The 23,562-nt window shown below is 39.0% G+C and overlaps 1 protein-coding gene across 2 annotated transcripts in view; it reads left to right on the forward strand.

Moving 5' to 3' along the window:
• The first annotated feature begins 5,567 nt into the window (after window positions 1–5,567).
• CALCOCO2 (calcium binding and coiled-coil domain 2) overlaps window positions 5,568–23,562 on the forward strand; it is a 28,933-nt gene continuing 10,938 nt past the window's right edge. Inside the window, exons 1-8 of one of the 2 annotated variants that reach the window (XM_081971390.1) lie at window positions 5,568–5,687; window positions 9,168–9,244; window positions 13,044–13,099; window positions 16,479–16,682; window positions 17,757–17,859; window positions 18,773–18,906; window positions 20,515–20,640; window positions 21,580–21,686. In XM_081971390.1, the coding sequence (XP_081827516.1) occupies window positions 16,488–16,682; window positions 17,757–17,859; window positions 18,773–18,906; window positions 20,515–20,640; window positions 21,580–21,686 (665 nt within the window). In that variant the 5' untranslated portion in view covers window positions 5,568–5,687; window positions 9,168–9,244; window positions 13,044–13,099; window positions 16,479–16,487. The remainder of the gene's footprint in view (window positions 5,688–9,167; window positions 9,245–13,043; window positions 13,100–16,478; window positions 16,683–17,756; window positions 17,860–18,772; window positions 18,907–20,514; window positions 20,641–21,579; window positions 21,687–23,562) is intronic. The other variant, XM_081971389.1, reaches the window with a different exon arrangement.

Consider the following 23,562-nt stretch of genomic DNA (forward strand, 5'->3'; position numbering starts at 1 on the left):
TTTTGGGCGGGGTCTCCGCACGATCCTTCTCTCTCTCTTTCTCTCTCTCTCCACTCAAAGAGGATTGGGTAGTTCCAAAAGACTCCTTGCTCGCCCATTGGCTAGCTCCCTTACGCTGTCGGAGATGGTTCATAAGATGATGCTAGCTAGAGGAAGACAGAAGGGTCACGCGTTCTGGTTATTTCGTGGTGTGGAACGTGGGGAGCCTTCTTGTGCAGGAAATGGATCAGCCACGTTTTGTAATGCATGGGAAATTTCGTATACGAAATTGCATTCTGTGCCATTTTTGTTGCTATCATGAATTTTGGTTTTCATCAAACGTATTTCTAAGGCTCTCGCCTTAGATTTGATTTGCCTGCTGCTTTTCTATCAAGGGCCTGTTTTCCCTAATCTGGTACTTTGCCGATTCTTCCTATATTCCTTAGATTGTAGCCTGCAAAATCTGGAGATCTGAGGGATAGTTGAATGTGAACAACTGTTGGGTTTTTTAAAAAATCAATGTGAACTTGTAACTTGCAGTTTTGTTTTTATCCCACTTTTATTTTGTATACCTAATACAAATCCTTCATACTGAATCAGAATAGAGCTGGAAGGGACCTTGGAGGTCTTCTAATCCAGCCCCTTGCTCAAGCAGGAGATCCTATACCAGTGGTGGCGAACCTTTTTGGCATGCGTGCGTGTACACACCGGAGCACTGGAAACCCAAAGATCAGCTGCTCTTCGGGTTTTCAGCATATGCATGCGCACCAGCCAGTTGGTCTTCGTGCACGCCAGAAGCCCAAAGACCAGCTAGCCGGCGTACATGTTCATTGGCCAGCTGGTCTTTGGGTTTCTGGCACGCAGGAAGACTAGCTGTCCAGTGCACATGTACCTGCCAGAAACCAGAAGAGCAGTTGGTGATGGTATGCATGTCCACAAAGAGGGCTCTGCTTGTCACATATGGCACGCGTGCCATAGGTTTACCATCACGGTCCTATACCATGTCAGACAAGTGATTTAAAACCTCCAGTGATGAAGCAACGACAACTTCTGAAGGCAAGCGATACTATTGGTTAATTGTCCTCACTGTTAAAAAGTTTCTCCTCAATTCCAGGTTGCTTTTCTCCTTGATTAATTTCCATCCATTGTTTTTTGTCCTGTCTTCTGTGCTTTGGAAAGTACATTGACCCCATCCTCTTTGTGGCAGCCTCTCAAATACTGGAATACTGCTATCATGTCCCCGCTAGTCCTTCTTTTCTCTAGATTAGCCAAACCCAAATCCTCCAAGTGTTCTTCATATGTTTTAGTCTCCAGGCCCTTAATCATCTTAGTTGTTCTTTTTTGCACTTTCTCAACATCTTTTTGTAATGTGACCAAAACTGGATGCAGTATTCCAGGTGTGGTCTTACTGAGGTTCTATAAAGCGGTACTAATACTTCATGTGATTTTTATTCTATGCCTCTATTTTTATATAACCAAGGATTGTATTAGCTTTTTTGGCGGTGGCTGCACACTGCTGGCTCATGTTTAAGTGATCGTCCACTAAGATTCCAAGGTCCCTCTTTCAGTTTTAGATCCAGGTTTCACCAAAGCTGTACTTGTACCTTTGGTTTTTCGTGCTCAAGTGTAAAACCCTGCTTTTTTCCACATTAAATTTCATTTTATTCGATGAAATAAATGGCCCATTGTTTTAAGTCTGTCAAGATCTTTTTGGATCTTGAGCTTGTCTTCTGGGGTGTTGGCTATTCCTGCCAGTTTAGTGTCATCTGCAAACTTGATGAGTTCGTCTGTTATCTAAATCATTTATGAAGATATTGAAGAGTACTGGGACTAAGACAGAACTTTGTGGTACTCCACTGCTTACTTCCTCCCATCTAGATGTAGTATCCTTAAGAACTACTTGTTGAGTATGGTTTCTCAGCCAGTTACAAATCCATCTGGTGATGATGCTATCTACTCCACATTTTTCTAGCTTACTAAGTAGGTTGTGATTACTTTGTCAAATGCCTTGCTGAAGTCTAAGTATATACTATGTCCACAGCATTTTACTGATCTGCTAATTTAGTCACTTAGTCAAAGAATGAAATAAGATTGGTTTGGTATGTTCTGTTTTTAACTAACCTGTATTGGCTACTAGTTTTACTTTTATTTGTTTCTAGATGTTCACGGATCTATTTTTGATTATTTTTTCCAGTATCATCCCAGGTATTGATGGTAGGCTGATTAGTCTGTAGCTTCCGGGGTCTGCTTTTTCTCTCCTTTTTTGAAAATGGGAACTACATCAGCACTTTTCCAATCCTCTGGTACCAACCCAGTGCTCCGAGACTTTTTTAAAGATATAATACAATGGTTCTGAGATTACATCTGCTGGCTCTTTCAGAACTCTGGGATGTAATCCATCAGGTCCCAGTGATTTATATTCATCAAGGTCAGATAGGTGTTTTCTTACCATTTTCTTACTTATTTTAATTTTTATTTCTACTCTGTCTTTCACAGTTATGTTTTTGGTATGTTGGCCTATAGTTTCTTTTTCTATGAAGAATGATGCAAAGAATGAGTTAAGCAGCTTTTCTTTCTCTCTGCTGCCTGTTACTTTCATTCTATCTTCTCTCTTTAATGGGAGGTTTAATGAGGAGAAATGAAGAGCATACTTCCATTGTTGTTGTTGTTATTTGGAACTTTAAAAAGTAGCGGATTCCTAAATGATTGCTTAACTAAGGATAAATTGTATCTGTCCTCAGAGGTAAGTTGGACAGTATAGCAAAGATGGGGAGACCATAGTCTGTTGCAATTTTCTATGGAATAAGAAATTCAATATTCACAGGAGATGGCAGGATTACTTTAAAAGAGTGACAAAATACTTGTGGACAATGTGTAAAATAGATTTGGTGGCATGTTTTTTTTTTTAATCCTGCTCTTCTATAAATTTTGCTCAAGGAAATTTCTTCTGCTTATCAGAATGGATAGCAAGAGCACTTAGACTTATATACCACTTCATAGTGCTTTTACAGCCTTCTCTAAGCGCTTTACAGAGTCAGCAAATTTTCCCCAACAATCTGGGTCCTCATTTTACCCAGCTCGGAAAGATGAAAGGCTGAGTCAACCTTGAGCCGGTGAAATTTGAACTGCCGAACTGCAGCTAGCACTCAGCTGAAGTAGCCTGCAGTACTGCGCCACCTCGCATCAAAGTGAAATCCAGACTTTTCTCATTTTTTAATAAATCCTGTTCCTAGTTTTTTTCCTCAGAATCCTTAATTATGAAATCATGAATTTTAATCCTATTCTGGATTGAATCCTGTCATCAATTTTAATACTAGCCTGGATTAAATACTGCCATCTGTTTTGTGTGTGTGTGTGTCCACAATGGCATTGTCATTTTTTTCTCCATCTCAAAGCTTGGGCAGCCTTAAGTAATTTTTAGCTGATCCATTATTAAAGTACTGAAGCCAAAAGCCAATTCCAAGATGAGTAAAATATGAGGCACTGTATTCTGATGACAGTACGAGGTGGAGTCTATTTAGTACCGTGTTTCTCTGAAAATACATGTCCTGAAACTAAAGCCTTGCCATGCTTTTCGGGTGGGCAAAAATATAAGCCCCCACCCTGAAAATAAGTCCCCTGGACAACCCCCCCTCCAGCCAGGCAGAGCACCACTCACCGACCTAAAGGTATCCCGAAGGCGCCAAGCCACGGAAGCCGGGGGGGGGGGGCGGAAGAAAGGCATTCACGTTGCTTAGCACCTTCGGGACACCGCTAGGCTAGGGAGTGGCGTTTTGTCTGGCTAGAGGGAGGAGTTGCCGGGTGGCTGCTCCCTTGCAAGCGGGCTCCTGAAGAGCCGGGCACAGCCTCAGGGGCGAAGCAGCCATGAGGTGACCATGCTCATGAGCAGCCACCCAGCAAACCCCTCTCTAGCCGAGCAGAGCACCATTCACTGACCTAGGGAGTATCCCTAAGGCGCCAAGCCATGTGGCGCTCTGCCCACCCCCCAGCTCCCACGGCTTGGCACATTCGGGATACCCCCTAGGTCAGTGCATGGAGCTCTAACCAGCTGGAGAGGGGGGTTGTGTGAGCGCCTGCTTCACCCTCAGCTCTCATGCCTCCCAGCCTCACCATGCCCTGGGCCAGCTGTCCTTGCAGCCGCTGCCGAGCTCCGAGCAAAATTTCTTCTCCGGCTTCCAAACTCCGGAACTCGGCTTCCAATTCTTCCAGCAGCACCTGCTCTAAGAGTATTTTCTATGGTTATGGGCAGGCGGCCGGACAAAGTCTTTGCCCCTGAGGCTGTGCCCTGCTCTTCGGGAGCCTGCTCGCAAGGGAGCAGCTGCCCGGCAATCCCAAAACAATAAGCCCTCCCCTTCTAATAAGCCCAAGGCCATATTTCGTGGGTCAAAAAAATATAAGACCCTGTTGTATTTTGGGGGAAACACGGTACCTAATAACCATTTTAGACTGGAATAAACATGTCCCTTCTCTTTAGTAACTTGCAAATTAAGTCTATGCACAGGGCTGTGAAGATCATTTGTTTATTAGCTAGTGTCTGCCCATTAAATCAAACTCCCCCTCTTTGCCTATGACTTTCTGCAGTCTGCAAATCGTCTGATTGGTGGGTTTTAGAAAGTGATGGGTATCAAAAGAACTACATAGTTTTGCTGTATCACACTATCAGAGTCTGCTGATGAAGTGATCAATAGACTACAAGAAGCGTCAAGCTTGATATTCTTACCTAGCTGATTCCCACCCTGCTGATTAATATAGTTGGGGATTACCCAGTAAAGTAGGAGAGTTCAACTCTTTCAAGACTTGGATGTTTGTGAGCTTGCCTAATAGTTCTGCCATTAACTGATCATGTGATCAACACTGATCATCACTCCACAAGAAAAATGTACATTTATTTGTACAGTACACTATGCTCTGTCCAGCAATCTTTTTACAACAAGCTCATCTGTCAATTCTCTCAGATACCACCAGGAGGAGATATTCACCAGTCTTCTATTTTAGAAACAGGTAAGTCACTACCTGTACATGAGATCCACCAAAACATTCTTTTCTAAGGTTACTAAGATAGCAACTCAGTACATGCGATTTGGATAGTATTCTTTGCTGACTTGTAATGACAAGATTGAGACCAAGGACCAATTTTCACTTCATTCATTCTTGCTTTCTGTTTTGGTTCCCAGGGTAGAACTGAAAATTTCCCATAGTAATGAAAGAAAATGTACATTAAAATGTTTGCGAGATGCTTTAAGAAAAACAGTTGAGCATTTTTTCCACAAGGAAAAAAAGTAAGGGAATAGTCTCTTATAATTTGTATTACAAATGAACTAGTGATTTGACAAGCTTCAGTTTGGAGGGTTGATCTGAAATCACAAAAAAATAAAGGATCTGCTAAAAGCGATCCTTGATCCTTCCTCGTCCTGAACCCCAACTGTTATTAACTCAGAAGATTATAGGTGCGCTGCATTTGCACACATCTGGAAAGAAGAATGCCTGGAAGACAGCTTTTTAAAAATTGCATTAGAGAACTACATCTCCCAGCATTCTTTGCAACTCTTTAGGTAGTAGCATCCCACAATGGGCGTGGGGGTTTTCGTTTTTCTTCATAAGCCGGGCAGGCGTCTCTTACTGTGTGTCTAGTTGCGGGCGTCTTTCGATTCGAGCAGTCTTGCAGTTCTCGTGGGAGATCATCGCTTCTGCTAACCACCGGCAAAGAAGTGAGTAGGAAGTTAAGAAAAGTTTGGTTCTGGCAACAAATTATTTTGTTCGCAGGTCCGAGGAAGAAAAGTCCTTTTAAAAGGCGGGGTGAAAGTCCAGAAGGGATGTTTTAAAAATTGCCACACTCTAGCTATGTATTTTGCTTCTCTGGTTCGCTGCTATGTTGACTTTTTCTGGGATGACTGTAAGGCATAAGTCCTCCAACTTGATGCCGTTCGGATGGATTTCATTTCGACTCTTCAGGACATACTTTTAGGGGGTATTGTACATTTTCTGTGGTTTTTTTTTTCCTGATTTCTATCGCAACTTATTATTAATTGGGAAATGTTATTCAATGATTACTGGGTCTCAGAAAGCAAAGGGCATTAGCTGTTACTTGCTGCTGTAATGTATAATGGTCAGGAATTCATTGTGGGGGGGACAATGCATCAAATCTCCTGTTCCGCTTTTGCTTTGATTTCTCCCTAGGATTCTGCACACATGCAAGCACAATCCTTGAAGGCAGCTCCAAAAAATGAACTTTATTTATTTGCAAAATTCAGATGATGCATGTTAGAAGTTCTTGTAATGCATATTAGCATTAAGATAGGACTTTTCCACTTGATTGCTTATATTTCAACTAGGCTATGTTTTCCATAAGAGTACCAAGGACCCAGAGGAACTTTGAGACAAAAGTTGTATAACATTATACAAAGCATTAAACAAAAGTTATATACAGCATTTGTTTTGCACTTGTTAGAACTCTATTTCTTCTTCTGACTTTTCCAGGTAGGATTTGTTTCAATTAGTAAAAAACTAATACATGTTGGGATAACAAGGTAGATGAGTCTTAATTGTTTGAATGTATATAGAAGATAGCATCCTCAAAGGAATGGTGTTTGAAATAGTACTGTATTAAATCCAGCAGAAAGTTTCATAATTGCATAGCTTTATTTTTTTATTCTCCTTAATCATGCCTAAGCATCACAAAATGTTGTAGGGAGAATCTCGGATTTAGTGGCTTTTATTTTTGTAGGTTATTCGATTAATGCTATACCTTGCTCATTTTCTAACAAGTTCTTGCCAAATGGTCCAGAGTTTTTCCTGCAATAATACTGACAGCTGTGTAAGTCTAACTTGGTTCTGGTCAAATTTTCAGTTTCATCATGCATGAACAGATCCTGTTGCTGAATGTCCTATTGTACATATTTGTGTATAATCACAGTTCCCAACTTTGTTTTGTCCTGGTCTTTATTCATCTACTCAGGTAGAATTTACTTTCCCAACACTTTCCCCATATTCAGAAAGAAATGCCATATTCTATATTTACATATCAGACCACTGTGCTGTTTTATAGTCCAAGGGGAGAGGGGGGAGAAGAGCAGGGGCCAGGGTTATACATTGGATAGAGTCCATAATATAGCAAACAAACTGGGTTTCCAGAGAGTTTAGGTTTTTTTTTTTAAATTTTTGTTTATTTTATTTGTATTTCCCATTTCTAAATCTCCCATCTCCATCAAAGAGTCTTCTTAACAATTATGACTGTTTCAGAGATTCTGCTGCCATGTACGATGTTTTGCCTCCTTAATGTGCCTACCTATAGGTTTCTCATTTGAAAGTGTGCTCATTAGAATAAAATAACACTTCTATTTTGTATTTGTATTTACTTTAAACTTCTTTGTAATGTATCTTCTGTATCAGAACTTTAAAAAACTTGTTCCATTTCCGATCTACTGTAATAAAAGAGAGGTCTGGTGCCCCGTGGGGTAGGTGCTTTAACAAAGAAGGCATGCCTCCTGAGTCACACTAGATGACATTTTTTTCAAGGAAGGAGTTGGAGCTTGCCCAGTAAAGTAAAGATTATTTTGACACAAATGTGCAAGTACTATTACCCAGCTATAAAGAGTTTCTGAGAAAACCCTAAAACAAAAACCATGCTCAACCAACTTTCAGTAATATATTCAAGGTTAGCCTTTTCATTTACAATTAAATCACAAATTAGAGGAGCGTTATTACAGACTGGCTTACATTCAATAGTAATGCCCCAAAAGTGGGACCACTGGGGCTCTGATCACTAGGCATCATGGCACAACACAGGCCACTTTGGTTTCAAATGATGGAATCACCTTTCCCATGAACAGTCTGCTCCCGATCTCCACTATATTATTGCCCGTCCTTTCCTCTCTTCCCATCCCCACACCATACAATGATGTATAGTTTTTAACATGCTAGACTAGAAGTGGGAGAACCTGAGTTTGAGTCCTGTCTTAGATATAAAGTCAGCTGGGTAACCACAAGTCTGTCACTCCCCCTCAGCAATGAAAAGATGACAATGAAAAATTACTTCTGAAAATTCTTCCCAGAAAATTGCATATAGTTTTCAGAGGAAAGCCTAACTTTACTAAGGTCCTGTTAAGAAATACCAATGTGATCTATGGTTAAAGCACCAGGCTAGAAATTTGAAGACAATGAATTCAAGTCTAGCCTTAGTCATGAAAGGCAGCTGGGTGACTTTGGGCCAGTTACTGTCTCTCTCAGCTGTTGTGGGACATCATCACTAGACATCTGTTTCGGCCTATACCCGTAATGGTGAACCTATGGCACGCGTACCCCAGGTGGCAGGCAGAACCGTCTCTGTGGGCATGCACACCATCGCCCTAGCTCAGTTCTCCATGGTGTTTCTTTCGTGAGCTTCTGTTTCCCTGCAAACAACGCTCATGAAAGAAAAAAATCTCACCTCTGCAAAGCTGCCAGTGTTTGGGCTGCCCTACCTCCCTCTGGCCAGCTGATCTTCAGGTCTCTGCTGCGCATGCGCCTTGCAGTGTGGGCATGCGCACGCACAGTTTGGGCATTTGGTACCTAAAAGGTTTGCCATCACTGGCCTATGCATATCTTAATATTGGCAATTCATTAACTAAAACACCACATTGGATCTCTATATATGAAATGGCAGGGATAGATTGGCAAGCTAGAATGGCATTGTCAAATATTAGACAATACCATGCTAACTTGCCAATCTAGGGGGAGGGAAATCTTCCTTAAAAAAATTGTTTTTAAACTTCTGTTTCCCTTCATGCCCCCAAATCTTGTATTTTTTTTCTCTGAATATTGATATCTCTGGCACTTCAGAGACTTTGCAGGGCTGTGTTTATTCAATAAAACAGACTGAAATGGCCTGAATAAATTGTTAGGCAGTGAACCTTCTTTGGAGGAACTGAAGAAATAACGAATAAGGAGTGATAATGAGCCAGGAGAAATTCTTGATGCACTTGATATAAATGTCAGTTGCTTTTTTAATTTATTATTCAGCTTCTTATAAATTTGAAAATTAAAACCATAAAAAACAAGGGTGGAAATAACAATTTTAAAATGTTTGTAGCCACAGCTGTTGGAGATCACATGCCACAGTATAGTTCATGCAGATGTAGCCCCTTGTGTATAGATGCAGAAATTTAGATTTCTTGAAATTAATATTGAATTTCCTTTGCATCCCTATTCAGGGACATCCAGCTCAGTTCCTGCCTGTCACAGAGCTGTTAAGACAAGCACAGATTCAGAATTCTGTTTCTGCTCTTTGGTAAGTACTGGTAGAACTTATTTGATTGTCTCATGACACAGTAGATCCCATTGTTTCAAATGTTAAAAGAGAGTGTGGGTTTCGTTAGCATGTGAAAAGTGGAAGTAGAATACAGTACCGGCTTTAGTTCTTTAAAAAAATTAAAATAATAATTAAATACAGTACTGGCTTTAGTTCTTTAAAAATTTTTTTTAAAAAATTACAGTATTTTTTGGACCAAAAGATGCACCAGTGTGTAAGACACACCAAGATTTCGAAGAGGTAAGTAAGAAAAAAAGTTTTTGTTATCCCCAGCCCCCAGGAGCACTCTGCAGACTTTTTCCAAAAAATGGGTGGAAAGAGGGACTTTTTTGCAAAAACAGGGGCATTTCTTGCCTCCCCCCAGCCCTGCTGAAGCCTGCAGAGTGCTCCTGGGGGCTGAGAAAAGGCTAAAATGGTTGTATTTGGTGTATAAGATGCACCAACATTTCCACACTATTGGGGGGGGGAGGTGCATCTTATACTCTGAAAAATATGGTAAAATGCTTTGTCAATGAGCAGTTGGCTCTTATTTAGTTATTATTTTACTGAGCCCTAGCAGTAGGGGGGCAACTTCAGCCCAGGTGGTGGTAGGACTGCCTGAAGAAGTCCAGCATCATGGATTGAGTTCAGAGAAGGTAGAGCTCATGCTGGTGAGATCTCTGCCTCACTTCCTGGGATTACAACAAGGTCAAAAGAATCTGTAGTTACTTTGCAAGTCATTGCCCTGATATCTTTCTTGCTTCTGCCAACATGGAATGTAACTCAGTATGAATACAAGTGATCTTGGCTGTAAAAATAGTTTGCAACCATATCCGAAAAGCCTCAAGGAAGTTTGTTCTGCCCTCCTTTCACAATAAGATATGGGCCCAAAGGCAAGCATGCTTTGTCTTTAGTGTTAAAGGTAGCATGATCATGTTTGGAGGATAGATAGTTTCTGTGCAAAGTTCTTATCATTAATTTGGCTCTCTGTCTGCAAAGGGAATCAGAAGGAGGGGAAGGGAGAAGGGACTGAAAGGGGAGGGGGGAGGAAGTAACTTCAAAACTGATGGAAGAGATTTACAAATAATAAACACAATTAAGAATTGGAGGTCAAGGGAAGCAGTATTATTTTTGCTCATTCCTCGTGAATAAATACCTCAAAATTGTATTTCAGAGTTGTTTTTTCACAGTTTGCTACAGCTTCTACTAATGCATGTGTTATATTCGGAGACTCAAAGCCAGGGTTTGAGAATTTGTTTTAATATGTTGTCCAAGAACCAAGCTTGAGTTTTAGTGACTGAAAAAAGATAAAATGGGCTTTCTCAATAATAGCTCAACACTTTAGCCACTACAAGCATCCCTTCCAGCCCAGCAACTGCTGGAAGAGATATTTGTAGTTGAAGTTGTTTATAACAGAATTGCAACTTAGTTAACTCCCTTCTGCAATATCGATACATCTTTTAATGCCTATTAAAAGCACAGGAGCCATGAGGAGCAACAGCATCTCTAAAAGGATGGTATGAGCTATATTCCTTTCATCATATTAATTATGGAATTCAGCATCCAACTGATGTTGATGAACCAAACTACACTTCTCTGCATCCTTTACTGTTCATGCTCACTATGGCAGCTGAAAATTATTGTCCAGCATCATCTGAAGGGCTGTGTGTAGGGCTTCTACTGTTATTTTCGAAATGTAATGTCTTCCTCATCATTATTTGGGGTCGTTAAGAGCTGCTGCAATGAGCTCTGTCTCCTCGGAACACCTTTTCCCTGCCTAGTGCCTTGCAGCTACATAGATTATTTATTTATTTATTTATTTATTATTCACACTTATAGACCGCCCCCTCTCCCGGAAAGGACTCGGGGCGGTCCTTTCAGTTATCTTCAGCCCAAGTTTTAGATGAAGAGAATTGTAGACCAACACACAAAGAGAGAGCGATGGGTGTGGGAAAGCTACCTTATTTCAGTGAATAAGCTATGCAATGGTGAACTAAGGTTTTGCCAAATACTACAGGGCCAAAAGAGGTAGGCCTGTGTTTCCAGTCAATCAAAAGACCCCAGTGTCTGAGCAGAAAGCATACACGGCTTTTTTTTTTTTTTTAAATGTTTCTTTGAAGAAACTGCTGAGACCCAGAAACATTTTTGGCCTATGCTTTCTTTTGCAGATCACATTACTGATCTTGACAGCAACTCAGGCTTTAGAAATAAAAAACTCTTTCTCTTAAAGTAAAACACAAACTTGTTATCTATCAGTGATGGAGAAGGAGAGAACATTTGAGAAAGGCATATTACCTACTATTTGCTAAAATTAATAATAGCAACAATATTAACATAAGCTGGGCTTCCATTACCAAGGACTGTATGTGTTGAGAGGAGGCAGATCATAAAGAAGTGCTGTTTCCCAATTTTTATACAGCCATTCCCAAATGAGTTTCAATATTGCCTATTGAACAAGTCTAGCAAATCATCTTATTGTGCTCCCCCCCCCTTCCTGTCACCAGAGTCAGTCCCACCTATTATAGGAACTGAACGAAAAAACACAGTGCAATCCTGTGCACTAAAGAACATCAAGATCCAAATCCATGGAAACTTGTCTTATATAAATTCTTATTTATTTTAATAAAAAGAATAATGAACAAGCAGTAGAATACATTGGTAGTTAACTACTTTGATCGGACTCTTGCTTTGCTACTATTAACAATTACCAACATATCTTTTCAGGCTGTCTTGGAATTTTCTTATACTTATTCTCATTCTGAGCTGGGATGATTTTAAAAAAGCAGACAGTTGTATGAAATTAAATTGAGTAAAGAATAATGCAAGCAAACTGTTTGGTGGGCAGAGGCAAGCATCCAGCCAGCCAGGTTATAGACATTACAGTCTTATAGACATTACAGTCTGTCCCTTTATCACACACACCCCGCCCCATCCAGTCATCCAGTTCCCTCCTCAAATGATTCCATATCAAGGACCTTCTTTCTTATGTCTAACTTTCGTAAAACATATTTATCTAATAAGCTGTCCTTGGGGGTGTATACCTTATCTCACTTTCCTGGGCAAGCTGTCTCCAATGCCTCTGAGCAATGAAGAGTAAGAAAGTCAACAAATCTTAAAACAAGATACAGCTTCTCAATCTAGGTAAAAGTGTAAATGCTTAAATAAAATGTTCTAATACTAAATTCTATAAAATAGTCTAACAACCATTTAAGAATTTATTCTCGTAGGACCACTTTTCTCCTTCTCTGCTAATGACTATTAGGTCTTTATTCCAAATTCCAGATACAAAAAAAAAAAAAAAGAGGAGTAGTATAATTCAGAAACTTGAAACCTAGTTGAATTGATTGGGAACTTTTCTTCCTTTCCAGTTTGGTGACATACATTCTTCCAAACGCGTCCCTTTACCATTTTTTAAATTTCTCCTATAAATATTATCATTCAGCTACTTGTTGCTTGAGAAATTAGAATTTATTTCTGGCAAGCTTCATGGACTTAATTTGATATCCATGTTGCTTAGAGCTATTGTGTGTTGAGAGATACTGGTATTCCCAGCCAGACTCATCCTCATCTCTGATATTACCACCATCCCAATTGCTACATCCCAACTCCATCCAACCCTGTGCATGTCTCCATTCATTAGCTTTAGTTTACAGAAAATCGTCAGAGGGTTTTGTGATAATCTTAAAGAGTAACTACTGGGTTGCATTGTGCTATGATTTGAATTAGATTGTTTGCGTCCCAAAGTGTCTCTTCACAATCACCTGTCTGCAGTTCATTAATCGGTCACATCTTTTTCTAGCATCACTCAGCTGTGTCAGAGGTTTCCACCACAGCTGTACAAATCTGGAAATAGAGGTAGGAATTGCTGCCTGTGTTCCTACAATTTCCAAAGTTCCTGTTCCCAGTTAAATCCAAACCATTGAAAGCCCTATTAATAAATGCATTGTTGTATCACTTTATTGTGTCTCCCAAGAGTCTATTGCTCAAGAGGACTTATATGAGTGTCTGTCTAGCTAATTTTAAGTCATGTTTTTTCCTCATCTTTCATAAAAATGTAAAAGTAATATGTACATAAATTTGTCATCAACAATTGGGCAGATTCCCATTTTTTGTTTTATTATTTGTATCTCACTTTTATTAGTTTTACAAATAATTCAGGGGTAGCAAACATATACTTTCCTCCTCCATTTTCCTCCACAGCAACAGCCCTATGAGGTGTGTTGGGCTGAGAGAGAATGGCTGGCACAAAGTCACCTAGCTGGCTTTCATGTCTAAGACAGAACTTGAACACATAATCCCCCAGTATGATGCCTCTACACATCAATCAGCTTCCCTCTTTTAATATTTAAAAAAAGCAAATAAGAAGACGTATGCAGCAAAATTGTAGCATTATTTTATTAATGAAATATCTATAGGCTCCACAAAAGGTCAATGAGGCATTTGAAAAGCAGGGGTTAATAGGCATTTTTTATTTGTCAGTGGTGTCTTTCATGATTACAATGTCTGCAGGGGTTTATTCATTTTATGGGTAAACAGTAACAGAGTTGGGAGGGACCTCCTGCTCATGCAGGAGATCTGTACTAGTTTTATAGGCAGTCTCAAAATTCCAAAAGTTTTCCCAATCCAAAAGGTTTATCTATCACAACTTTAATGTTGTAATGGCCAAAATAGATTAGAGACACTTTCCCTTAACACAGTTGTAATCCCAGCCTAAATAATTGTTGCATAAATGAAATAGAATTGAATAGGAAGTTGTAGCTTTAATTAGCTGCTGGCTACCAAGATTCCTGTCCTTAAATTTCTCCTTTCTCCGGCTATTTTGGAGTGGGGGTGAGGGGAAATACTGTCTTTATTTCCTAAGTTCTTTTAAAATTATAAGGACATTTGCAAATCTTGTGTTGCATGCTGCAAAAGTTTCTTGATTTTCCTGGATAGTGCTGTTTGCTAGTTAAGAATCAACACAGCTCTGAAAAAAATGGGGAAGTATTTGACAGGAGCACCTCTGCCTAAATCTTTTTTTTTGGGGGGGGGGGGGAGAAGAATAGTCTCTGCATCAAACAATTGTATATCACATGGTAAATGAGAAATTCTGTTCTTGCCTCCCGATTTTTCAGTGTTCTTTCCAAGAAAGCTATGCTAATACCAGTATTGTTTTTGTTTCAATTGTTGGGTTCAAGTTACCCGGCACTATAGGCCAATGAATTCATGAAGAATAAGGTATAATGCAAACTCTTTATTTCTGTTACAGAAGTAAAGAGATACATTTGGGACCCAAGTTCAAATCAAGCATACTTATTCAACAAGCTTTTATTATGCCATAAAAAAACCACATGTACACAAAATCACATGTCTTTTTTTTAACCTACTAATGATAGCCTTTCTTTTAGCTCTGGACCTTGGCTGACACGTTGTTAAACTCAGCTAAATGCCATGTTACTTTCCTTGGTTCCATTAACAAGCCCATTGGCAGAATTCCTTCCCAAGGATACAAAGCCGCATTCTGTCAGCTAGTCTATGTATGTGATTAACCTGTGAAGTGTTTGTTGTCTTCCCTTCTAGCTCCTACTAGCATGTGCTAAAAAAGACATTTGTTAATTGCTAGTAACTATGTCTAGCAAAGGCACAGAGAAATTAATAAAAATGGAGCAGCCAATTCATGATTTATAAAAGCTCCTGATGATGTTTGCAAACCAATGTGCCAAGTAGTTCACAAGCTACTAAATGAAATCATTTCCTGTTTATTTTCATTTCTTATTAATTTAGAAATGTTTGGATTTGATTCTGTAAGCTTATAAAGTTTTAGTTCCTTTTTTTAAAAAAAAACATTTTTAAATGGTAGATTTATTATTTTTATTCTTTTCCTAAAGAAGAAGGCTCATTTCTCTAATCATGTTCTTTAAAGGCTACAAGGTAAAGAGTTGGCATTATAGAATCTAGTTTTATTTTTTATCATTATTATACTTTTATGATATCCTAATAATTCGCAAGCAAGACCATAGTGAGTCCTATCACATATGCTGGAGATAAGGGAAGCAGGAAAAGGCATCTCTCCCCCCCCCCCGCCAAATAGTTGTAGGCTACACTAATTACCAGTCAGCTACATAAAGGCAAGAAAGTGGGTAGAGGAGTATAAACATGGTGTTTCTGGGAAAGGAGGTTGTTCAACATTCAAATTCAATGTTTCACTTTACGGTCATTAAATGTATGCTGCAGTGCCAAGCTCTAAATAAGTGTACTTGTTCCATTCAGCCATGTTTTCTTCCCTGATAATATTTTCTGTGATAAGCAGTACAGAATTACTACATCTATCCTTTGCCATTGGTTGTGCTGGACAGGGCTGTTGGGAGTTGATCCAAAACACTGGAGGCATTCAGTTTTATTTCATTACTCCCCTCCTTGTGCTTCCCATTCCAACCTCAGAGAACTCATTCTGTATCTGTTGACAATTTGTATTTCTGAGAATTGCTGTTATTTCTCTCTTGTCCATCTGGCTGGCATCTGTTGGGAAATTTCCAGCCAGGCAGGGCAGAAGAACCAGTTGAGGGTTTAGCCTTGAATAATTGCCCAGTTGCAAGAGCTCTAGCACTGACACCCATGGAACCTTATCTATCTGTTTTCAAGGAGCCTGGAGTCTTGGGGATGTTGATCTACTGTTTGGGTTTGACAATATCATTTTGATTGCAGAAGGAGTATTGTTTTTAAAAATGAGCTTGCTATTAGTTTTAGAACAATGAGGGCATAGTTTATTGGGCTGCTCTCCTATGTAAGTCTGTTTCATTATATTATGTCTTATGAATCAAATCTGCTGCCTCTACGTTGATGTTGTCCTTGAATAGAGGTTGCTATGACCCTATCATATTACGTAGGAAAGTCATTTACGTGCGCATTATCCTGAGATAATTCTGATGGTCAGAAATCTTGGGCGCCCATTTTAGATAATGCCACTAATTTCTTAACACTTTAAAATGTTAGTAGAAACATCATTTAGCACAGGTTGCTAAAACTTTTAAACTTTGGATTCATCTTAATGTGGAGTACAGTGTCTTGCTCTTTTGAATAATAATTACCCATAACAGAAATTTAAGAAGTTAAAATAATCCAAGAAAGAGTTGTACAACTTTGCATCATGGGGTCAAGATTGATGAGAACATTTTAATCATCTTGCCTTTGTGTTCTCTCCCCCCCCCCCTTTCCTCTTTCTCTTTCTTTTTATATTTGGTTCTTTTCTTTACAGGACTTCAGTATGGAGGATATGTTTTGTGCATGCAACACTTTGGAAGAACCACCTACTTCTGCTGTCATGCTAGAAAGCCATTTCTCTCAGGTCATCTTTACAAACATAGAGAAATTCTATGTTCCTGGAACAGATATAACTTGCTTTTATAACATTTCCCAGTACTTCATGCCTCACAAGAAGGATTGGGTGGGCATATTCAGAGTAAGTTTGATTTGCAAAAACCACTGATATTTGAATAGTAAATCACAGCAATTGGAACTGATGTAGGATAGTTGATCTCTTTTGATAAAGACATCAGGAGAAAAAAAAATTCAGTTTTTTAGGAAAATTGAGATTTTAGGTTTATCTGAGATCCATATGTTGAGGTCAGGAAGAAATAATACAGGATGGAAGCTATTTTTTCTATTCAACTTTCAGTGTTTGTTAATAAATTATATGTCTTTTTAGCATGTAAGTAGTGCTTGTGCCATTTTTAGTTGTTTACTCTGCCAATTGGTACCAAGCCAACATTTATATCTGACGGTTCTCCCCCTCCCCCTCCAAAAAAACCACTCAGCTGAGTTTTACTTTTCCTTGAATATTACTTCCCCCAAAATTGTGAATGGGTACCATTAATAAACCACTTTAAGAGAGAGTTCCTAAAGTAATCCAGAGATAAAAATAAGAGACTTAAAATTCTCTGAAGTCCTTAATGAAAAATGGTATTTCAGCAGAATGATAGGTTATGGCACTACAGGTTCCTTAAAATGCAAATTAAACATTTTGCCAGGTCAAGTGTTTCCCATTGTTGCTCCATAGAGATGTGTTAAGAGGAAGTTTTCTCTCTGAAAGCCTTACAATCTGTCTTCAAAACTCTTGGGATTTGATTCTAGCCCTATTGCTAATGTAGGTAATGCCTTCCTATTCATTGTAATTTGAAAGTTGAAGGCTTTCCCTCTTCTTCTTTCCTTGGATGCAGCAAAGCAATAGGGCCAACATGGATCACTACTCCTTCCTTCTTCCAACATAAATTTCACATTAAGATTGCTGTGTCTGAATACAGTCTATAATTCCTTCACTCAGTAACTATTTGTTGGAGCCAAGAGGATGCAAAACAAATACACCACAGCCTCTCTAAAACCTTTGAACAGTCTTCAGCCTGAAACCTTGAAGATGTGCTTGGATTGCAGTTCCCCAGATCCATAGTTAATATAGACTTTTAGCAGTTCTAGTCTGTGTGGAGGAACCCAGGCTGGGTGATGAAGCCTTCATATGCACTTTGTGGTTGCCTTACAGGTGGGATGGAAGACAACTCGTGAATACTTCACATTCATGTGGGCCCCTGAGTTCAATGATTTCAAGAACAGATATGCTGAACAACAGCAGGTGACTTTTAAAGGTCAGTGATGAGAAGAGAATTGGTGGTGCATTTTTGCAACAGGAAACCTGCTACAGTAATCATCACACTGTTATCTGCTGAAAACTAGCCTTGCATATAGTGCCACTGTGGCATCCAAAGCGGATTGATTGAAATCTAGGCTTTTTTCACTGGCAATCCCTTAAAAAGAACCTGTGAAACCAATTAATGTGTTTATTAATTTTATTAATTATTTTTATTATTTGGCCAGAGTGAGAGTTAGTTGCTGATAGTATTGTTTGAAGTGATTATAGAAAACAATTGGGGGGGGGGGGAAGAGAGAGAAATGACATTGAAGGACTTTGGAGGTCAATAAAATAAGAAGAAGGAAACAAAAGATAGTTATATAAACAAAAAATAAAATTACTTGTTATACATTGCTATATGGCTGTTACTTCCTGGCTTGGTAACTTTTACCACTGGAAAGAAAAAATAAAGCTGTTTGTTAGGAAGTGATTGCAGTTCAGCAGTAAATTGTATCCTAGGAAATCTGGTGATATCATTTGTTCCCCACCTCAGCATTGGCTACGGTGAGACATGAGCCTGAGATATGAGACAGCTGTTGAGTAAGAATATAGAATATGAGACTGCAGTCATAAAAAGGGAAGAAAAGAAGGGTGGGTGAACTTAATTTTATTTTAAGTGCTTAGGCTTAATCTGGATATGATTCCAAAATCCTTCTGCAAAAGACCCAGACAGATATCTACCTAGAACTGTCAGCTTTGCTACTCAGGGAAGGGACAAATTTTAAAAGCTGTCAGCCTTCCTTCTGTTTGGCATCCAGCAGATTATCTCTGAAAGGTAAGCCATAACTAAGTGTTAGATAGCTAATTTTTGTATTTCTTCTCAGTGACTGAGTCTCTAAACAAGGAATGTGGCTTTTTGTTTTTTACAGCCTACTATCTGCCAAAGGATGATGAGTATTATCAGTTTTGCTATGTTGATCAAGATGGGCAAATCCATGGGGCCAGTATCCCCTTTCAATTCCGTACTGAGACTAAGGATGACATGCTGGTAGTTACTAAAGAGGTTAGTTCCCTTTCTTAAGTCCTAAACTAAATAAAGGCTTGTGCAGAATGGGTTAGGGTGTTATGGTCTTCAAAACGCGTGGCTCTAAGCATAAAACAGCTGTTTGAGTATTTTGGAAGTGTTTCATTGGGAATTGAAACATTCCCAATCCACTTTAAATAGTTTCACATTAGAAACAGTTGTTCCAAGCTTTAAGGGATGCATTTCGAAGTCAAAGCAGTTTGAAAACATTTCGCATTCTTATAATGGTTTGCCTGAGATATGGTAATCTACACCATCAAATGAATGCCTTTTTGAATTTATTCTGTTTTTTTTTTAAAAAGTATAACATCCTTTTGTGAAAAAGAAAATCCAATCTGGCCTCCATTATAGCATTTAAAAAAAAATAGATCCCATACAATAGGAATGGGCAGCTGGTTGATTGGAATATAGAGGTCTGGGTGTACCCATATTTACACCTATCTTGACAGTAAAAGATACTTCTTCCACCTTATCTATAATCTGATTATCTTGAGTAGCAAAGAACTGCCAGACCTCCTTTTGTCTCTCAGTGCTACTGAAATTGAAATATTGGCATAAAACCATTAAGCACTCACATAGAAACATCCAACACAGATTTTTTTAAAAAATAATCAAAATTAACATTAAATATTTCTAGCAATTTGATGAAATAATTGTAGGGGAAGGGCATTAACCATACATTCAGAACAGAATCCATATTGATGTACAGCAAATTCTCACCTTTGTCAGGGCGCAGCCTGCTAACATGGGAAGTGGGAAAAGGCTTAGTCCATATTATCTCCATGACATCTTTGGTTAAACTCTTGCTAGTATGTATTTCCATGTAATCTTTATTTAGACATCTGGGAAAGTTTTTTGAACACTCATTAAAAACATTAGCCATGTTTTTAAAATATTCCCTTAATCCACTTCTAAGCACAAAAGAGATGGAAAAGCAGTATTTAAAAGTAGTAGAATGAATCATCAGCATCTTTTATGGTCACAGCAGTAGGAGTTCAGATACTGACGGAATATTTTTAACAGTTTTTTAAAAATGTTGTATTACCAGATTGATCTCAGTAGTGGCAACTTACTATAGAGAATGGACACAAAAAGAGACTTTGCTGAGATGTCTTAGTAGTTTCCACTGTTTGCATATGTTGGGTGACTTAAATTAAGTAGTCCACCCCATTCATAAAAATAAAATCTATTGAATGATTCTATCTAAAAATGTCCCACAATTCAAACAGCCAATGCTTCATCTGTGACAGATGATAAAGTATCCAAATAATGCTTACTAAGGTAGTGCGGCATAAGCAAGCATGGTGGCTAACCAATTTTTTCTATTTTTCAATTCTTTAATATTTCAAAAACTGAATCCAAAGTGGTTTGACCGAACTAGAGAAATAAAAAACATCCTTAATGCACTGTTTCTGCTGATGCAATTAGCACTGCATGTAATCAAAGACTAATAAACTCAGAACTCATTCCCAATAATATATAATAAATATTTAGATCAAAAGAACTATTTGTATCCTGAATGGTATCTAGCGCACCTCTCCAGAACATATTAATACCATGCATTTTTCTTTTGATTTTGGTTTGCAGGGAGAAATGGAGAAAATACAGCAGCAAAATGAAACATTGCTTCAAGAAAACAAGAACCTGAAGAAGAACCTAGCAAGTCTCCAGGAGCAGAATATGCATCTACAAGAAGAACTTGTGGCAACTAAGGTAGGAACCATCTCCAAAACAAGGCAAGACACAACAACAAAAAAGAAAACTGAACACATTTCAGAGGTGGGTTGGTGCCAGTTTGGCACAGATCGGGCAATCCAGTAGTAGCTGCAGTGGGAGGCTCCGCTGACCCTCCCAGATGCTTCTGCGCATGCGTAGAAGCATTTAGCACATGGGAAAATGTCCGAACTGATAGTAAAAAAATTGCAATGCATCACTGATACACTTAACTAGTGTTTTCTTCCTAGAATGATGTAGAGTTTACAGTCTCCACAGAAATTGCCTTAGAGGAAGGCAGGAATAGCTATGTGCTATTCAAAGTGCTAGTCTTAGTGAACTGCAATACTAAGAAAACATTCCACCTGGATTGGGGAGAATGAGGAAAGACTACTGTCAGTTACTATAGACAATGTGTATTGGTGTAATATCCAGGTTATTTAAAAAAGAAAGCATGTAACACTACACAGTTCCTTTTAAAAATGCCAGTCTAGAAAGTAGGAAGGAGGACAAATTATGTACAGGTTAGAAAAAGTTGATTGAATCCTAGTCACTAAGATAATATTGATGTTAGGACACTCTGGATGGGAATGAGGTTTTGTATATTCAAACAAAAATAAAGGAGGTTCAGAACAGAGGATATTTTGATGGCTGCTTCAGAATTGTCTGAATTTAGAATTAGGTTTCCTTAGAATTATCTGTAATAATGGAAGCTATAGAAAAACTGCAAAACAAAATTACCCCAAAACAAAGAGAAAAAGGAATCCACTGATTATTCACTGTAGAATGGCTAATAGATTGGCCCAAAATATAATAGGGTGACAAAGTTTAAAACATAACCATGTGTTAAACAAGCAAAACAGACATGTCAGTTACTATTTTCTGACATTATAATAAATGGAAATCTTGATTATTTATTTTTCTGCTCTGCAACTTCAGGCTCTTCAAGATAAAGTGAACACTTTAGAGGACAAATGTGAGAAACTTGAATCCCAAAAGAAAGATCTAGAAAAGGAGAAATGTGCCATGAAGGAAGACCTGATGCAGTAAGTATTTATTTTTCCTCCTAGAGATAGCTACTTCAGTCACAACACTAAGTAAACCTTTAGTGATTGAAATGTAGGAAAGCCTTAGATTCATGAAATCCATGTTCTCTTTTCAATGCAGCCGTAAAAAATCCCTTGGTTCTGTTTTTATTATTTTATGTTATTGTGTGTGGAAACAAATACATATTTTTATGAAACTGGTTTTTTTTTAGTAGATATAGTTTAACTATGGTTCACATTTGAATAAGAATAATAACACTGATAGTATATTGTGGTTAAAAATATTGTTCTCTGGGTTACATTGGAATTACTAAGACAGACATTCCCAACCTTTTCTACACTCCACACCCCAAGAACGCTTCTCGCATCTCTTACAAAAGTAAATAATTATATGCATATAATTATGCCTATACACTATAATTTTGAAACTTCTAAACCCAAATTTTCGCACCCCTGGGAATATCAACTTGCATTCCCCAGGGGGTGAAGCACCCCTGGTTGGGATCCCCTACTCTTAAGGGGAGTAAAAAGACATTCTAGCTTGGAATCAGTTCAGGGGAGGAAATGCCTAAGGCTAAACCTATAGAGAAGGCAGATGGTCTGGTGAGATGTTTGTAATATGCGCGATCAGCAATAAAGTATCTACTTGGGCCTATTCATGGAATGGTTCCTGTTACTTCCGCCTGACATTAATCTTGCCAGACTCTGCGCTTCTGGGAAGGAGAAAGCAACGGATATGGCAGCAGAATCGCAGGCAGCTGCTATGTCTTCACAAGAGATGGCGAACACCTTACTCCTACATCAACAGGAAGTGGAAGCAGAAATGAGGAAGTTACAAGCAACGATACTTAAGTTGGTCCAGCCATCGGTGGCCCCACTAGCTCTGGTAGAGCAACCAGTCTCCTCCCATAGTGGTTTGCCAGAGAAGTTTGGAGGAGAAGCAGACAAAATGAGAAGCTTCATTGGACAGTGTGAATTGTTTATGGGAGCACGAGCTGCAGAATTTCCAACAGATCATTCAAAAGTATCTTTTATATTGAGTTTGTTAAAGGAATCTGCGGCCAAGTGGGCACAACCAATCATAGAAAGCAACAACCCGATAATGGACAACTATCAAAACTTTATGGAAAGATTCAGAGCATATTTTGGGAATCTGATCCAAACAGTTTCAGCCAGTCACAAGATTCAGCAGCTTAAGCAGGGCAACAGAAGAGTGCAGTTGTACATTGCTGATTTTAAATTATTGGCAGCAGATGCTGACTGGAGTGAGTCAGCCTTGATGGACCAGTTCAAGTATGGTTTACACGGTGACATTCAGAGTGAGCTGGCGAAGCGAGGAGTTCCACAGAATCTAGTGGAGTTATTCCAAAGTTGCTTGCTCATAGACACCCGTTTGCAAGAATTGAAATGGAAACAGGAGAAATCGTGCAGGCCTAAGGTTAAATCAAATTTCATGAGGCCTCCTCCCTCAGCCAATCTGCAGGTGGCACAGCCGATGTTGTTCGGAATAGGCAGAAGAATGGCAGTTGCTAAGGAAAGACAAAGACGTCGGGATTCAGCAGCTTGCTTTTACTGTGGCAAATCAGGGCATGCCGTCGGGGCTTGCCAAGCCAATGAGCCATGTAGAGAAAGCAGGATGCCTGATCAGGGTGCAGAAGAACCTCATTCCTCTCATCAGTCACCAATTTAAGGAAACAACAATGGCCCCTCTCTCCAGAGCTCGCAGAGGGGACCATTTATCTTGTAAAGAGAGCTCAAGTTGGACCATAGTATACTCTTAATTGTTTTTGCTAGATTATCTTTTGACTCTGGGCATGAGGAACAGCAAGAAACCTTGCATGATTCTGGGGACACCACAAATTTCTTAGACTTACAA

This window comes from Natrix helvetica, assembly GCF_964273705.1.
Source record: "Natrix helvetica genome assembly, chromosome: Z".
NCBI classification, from domain to species: Eukaryota; Metazoa; Chordata; class Lepidosauria; order Squamata; family Natricidae; genus Natrix; species Natrix helvetica.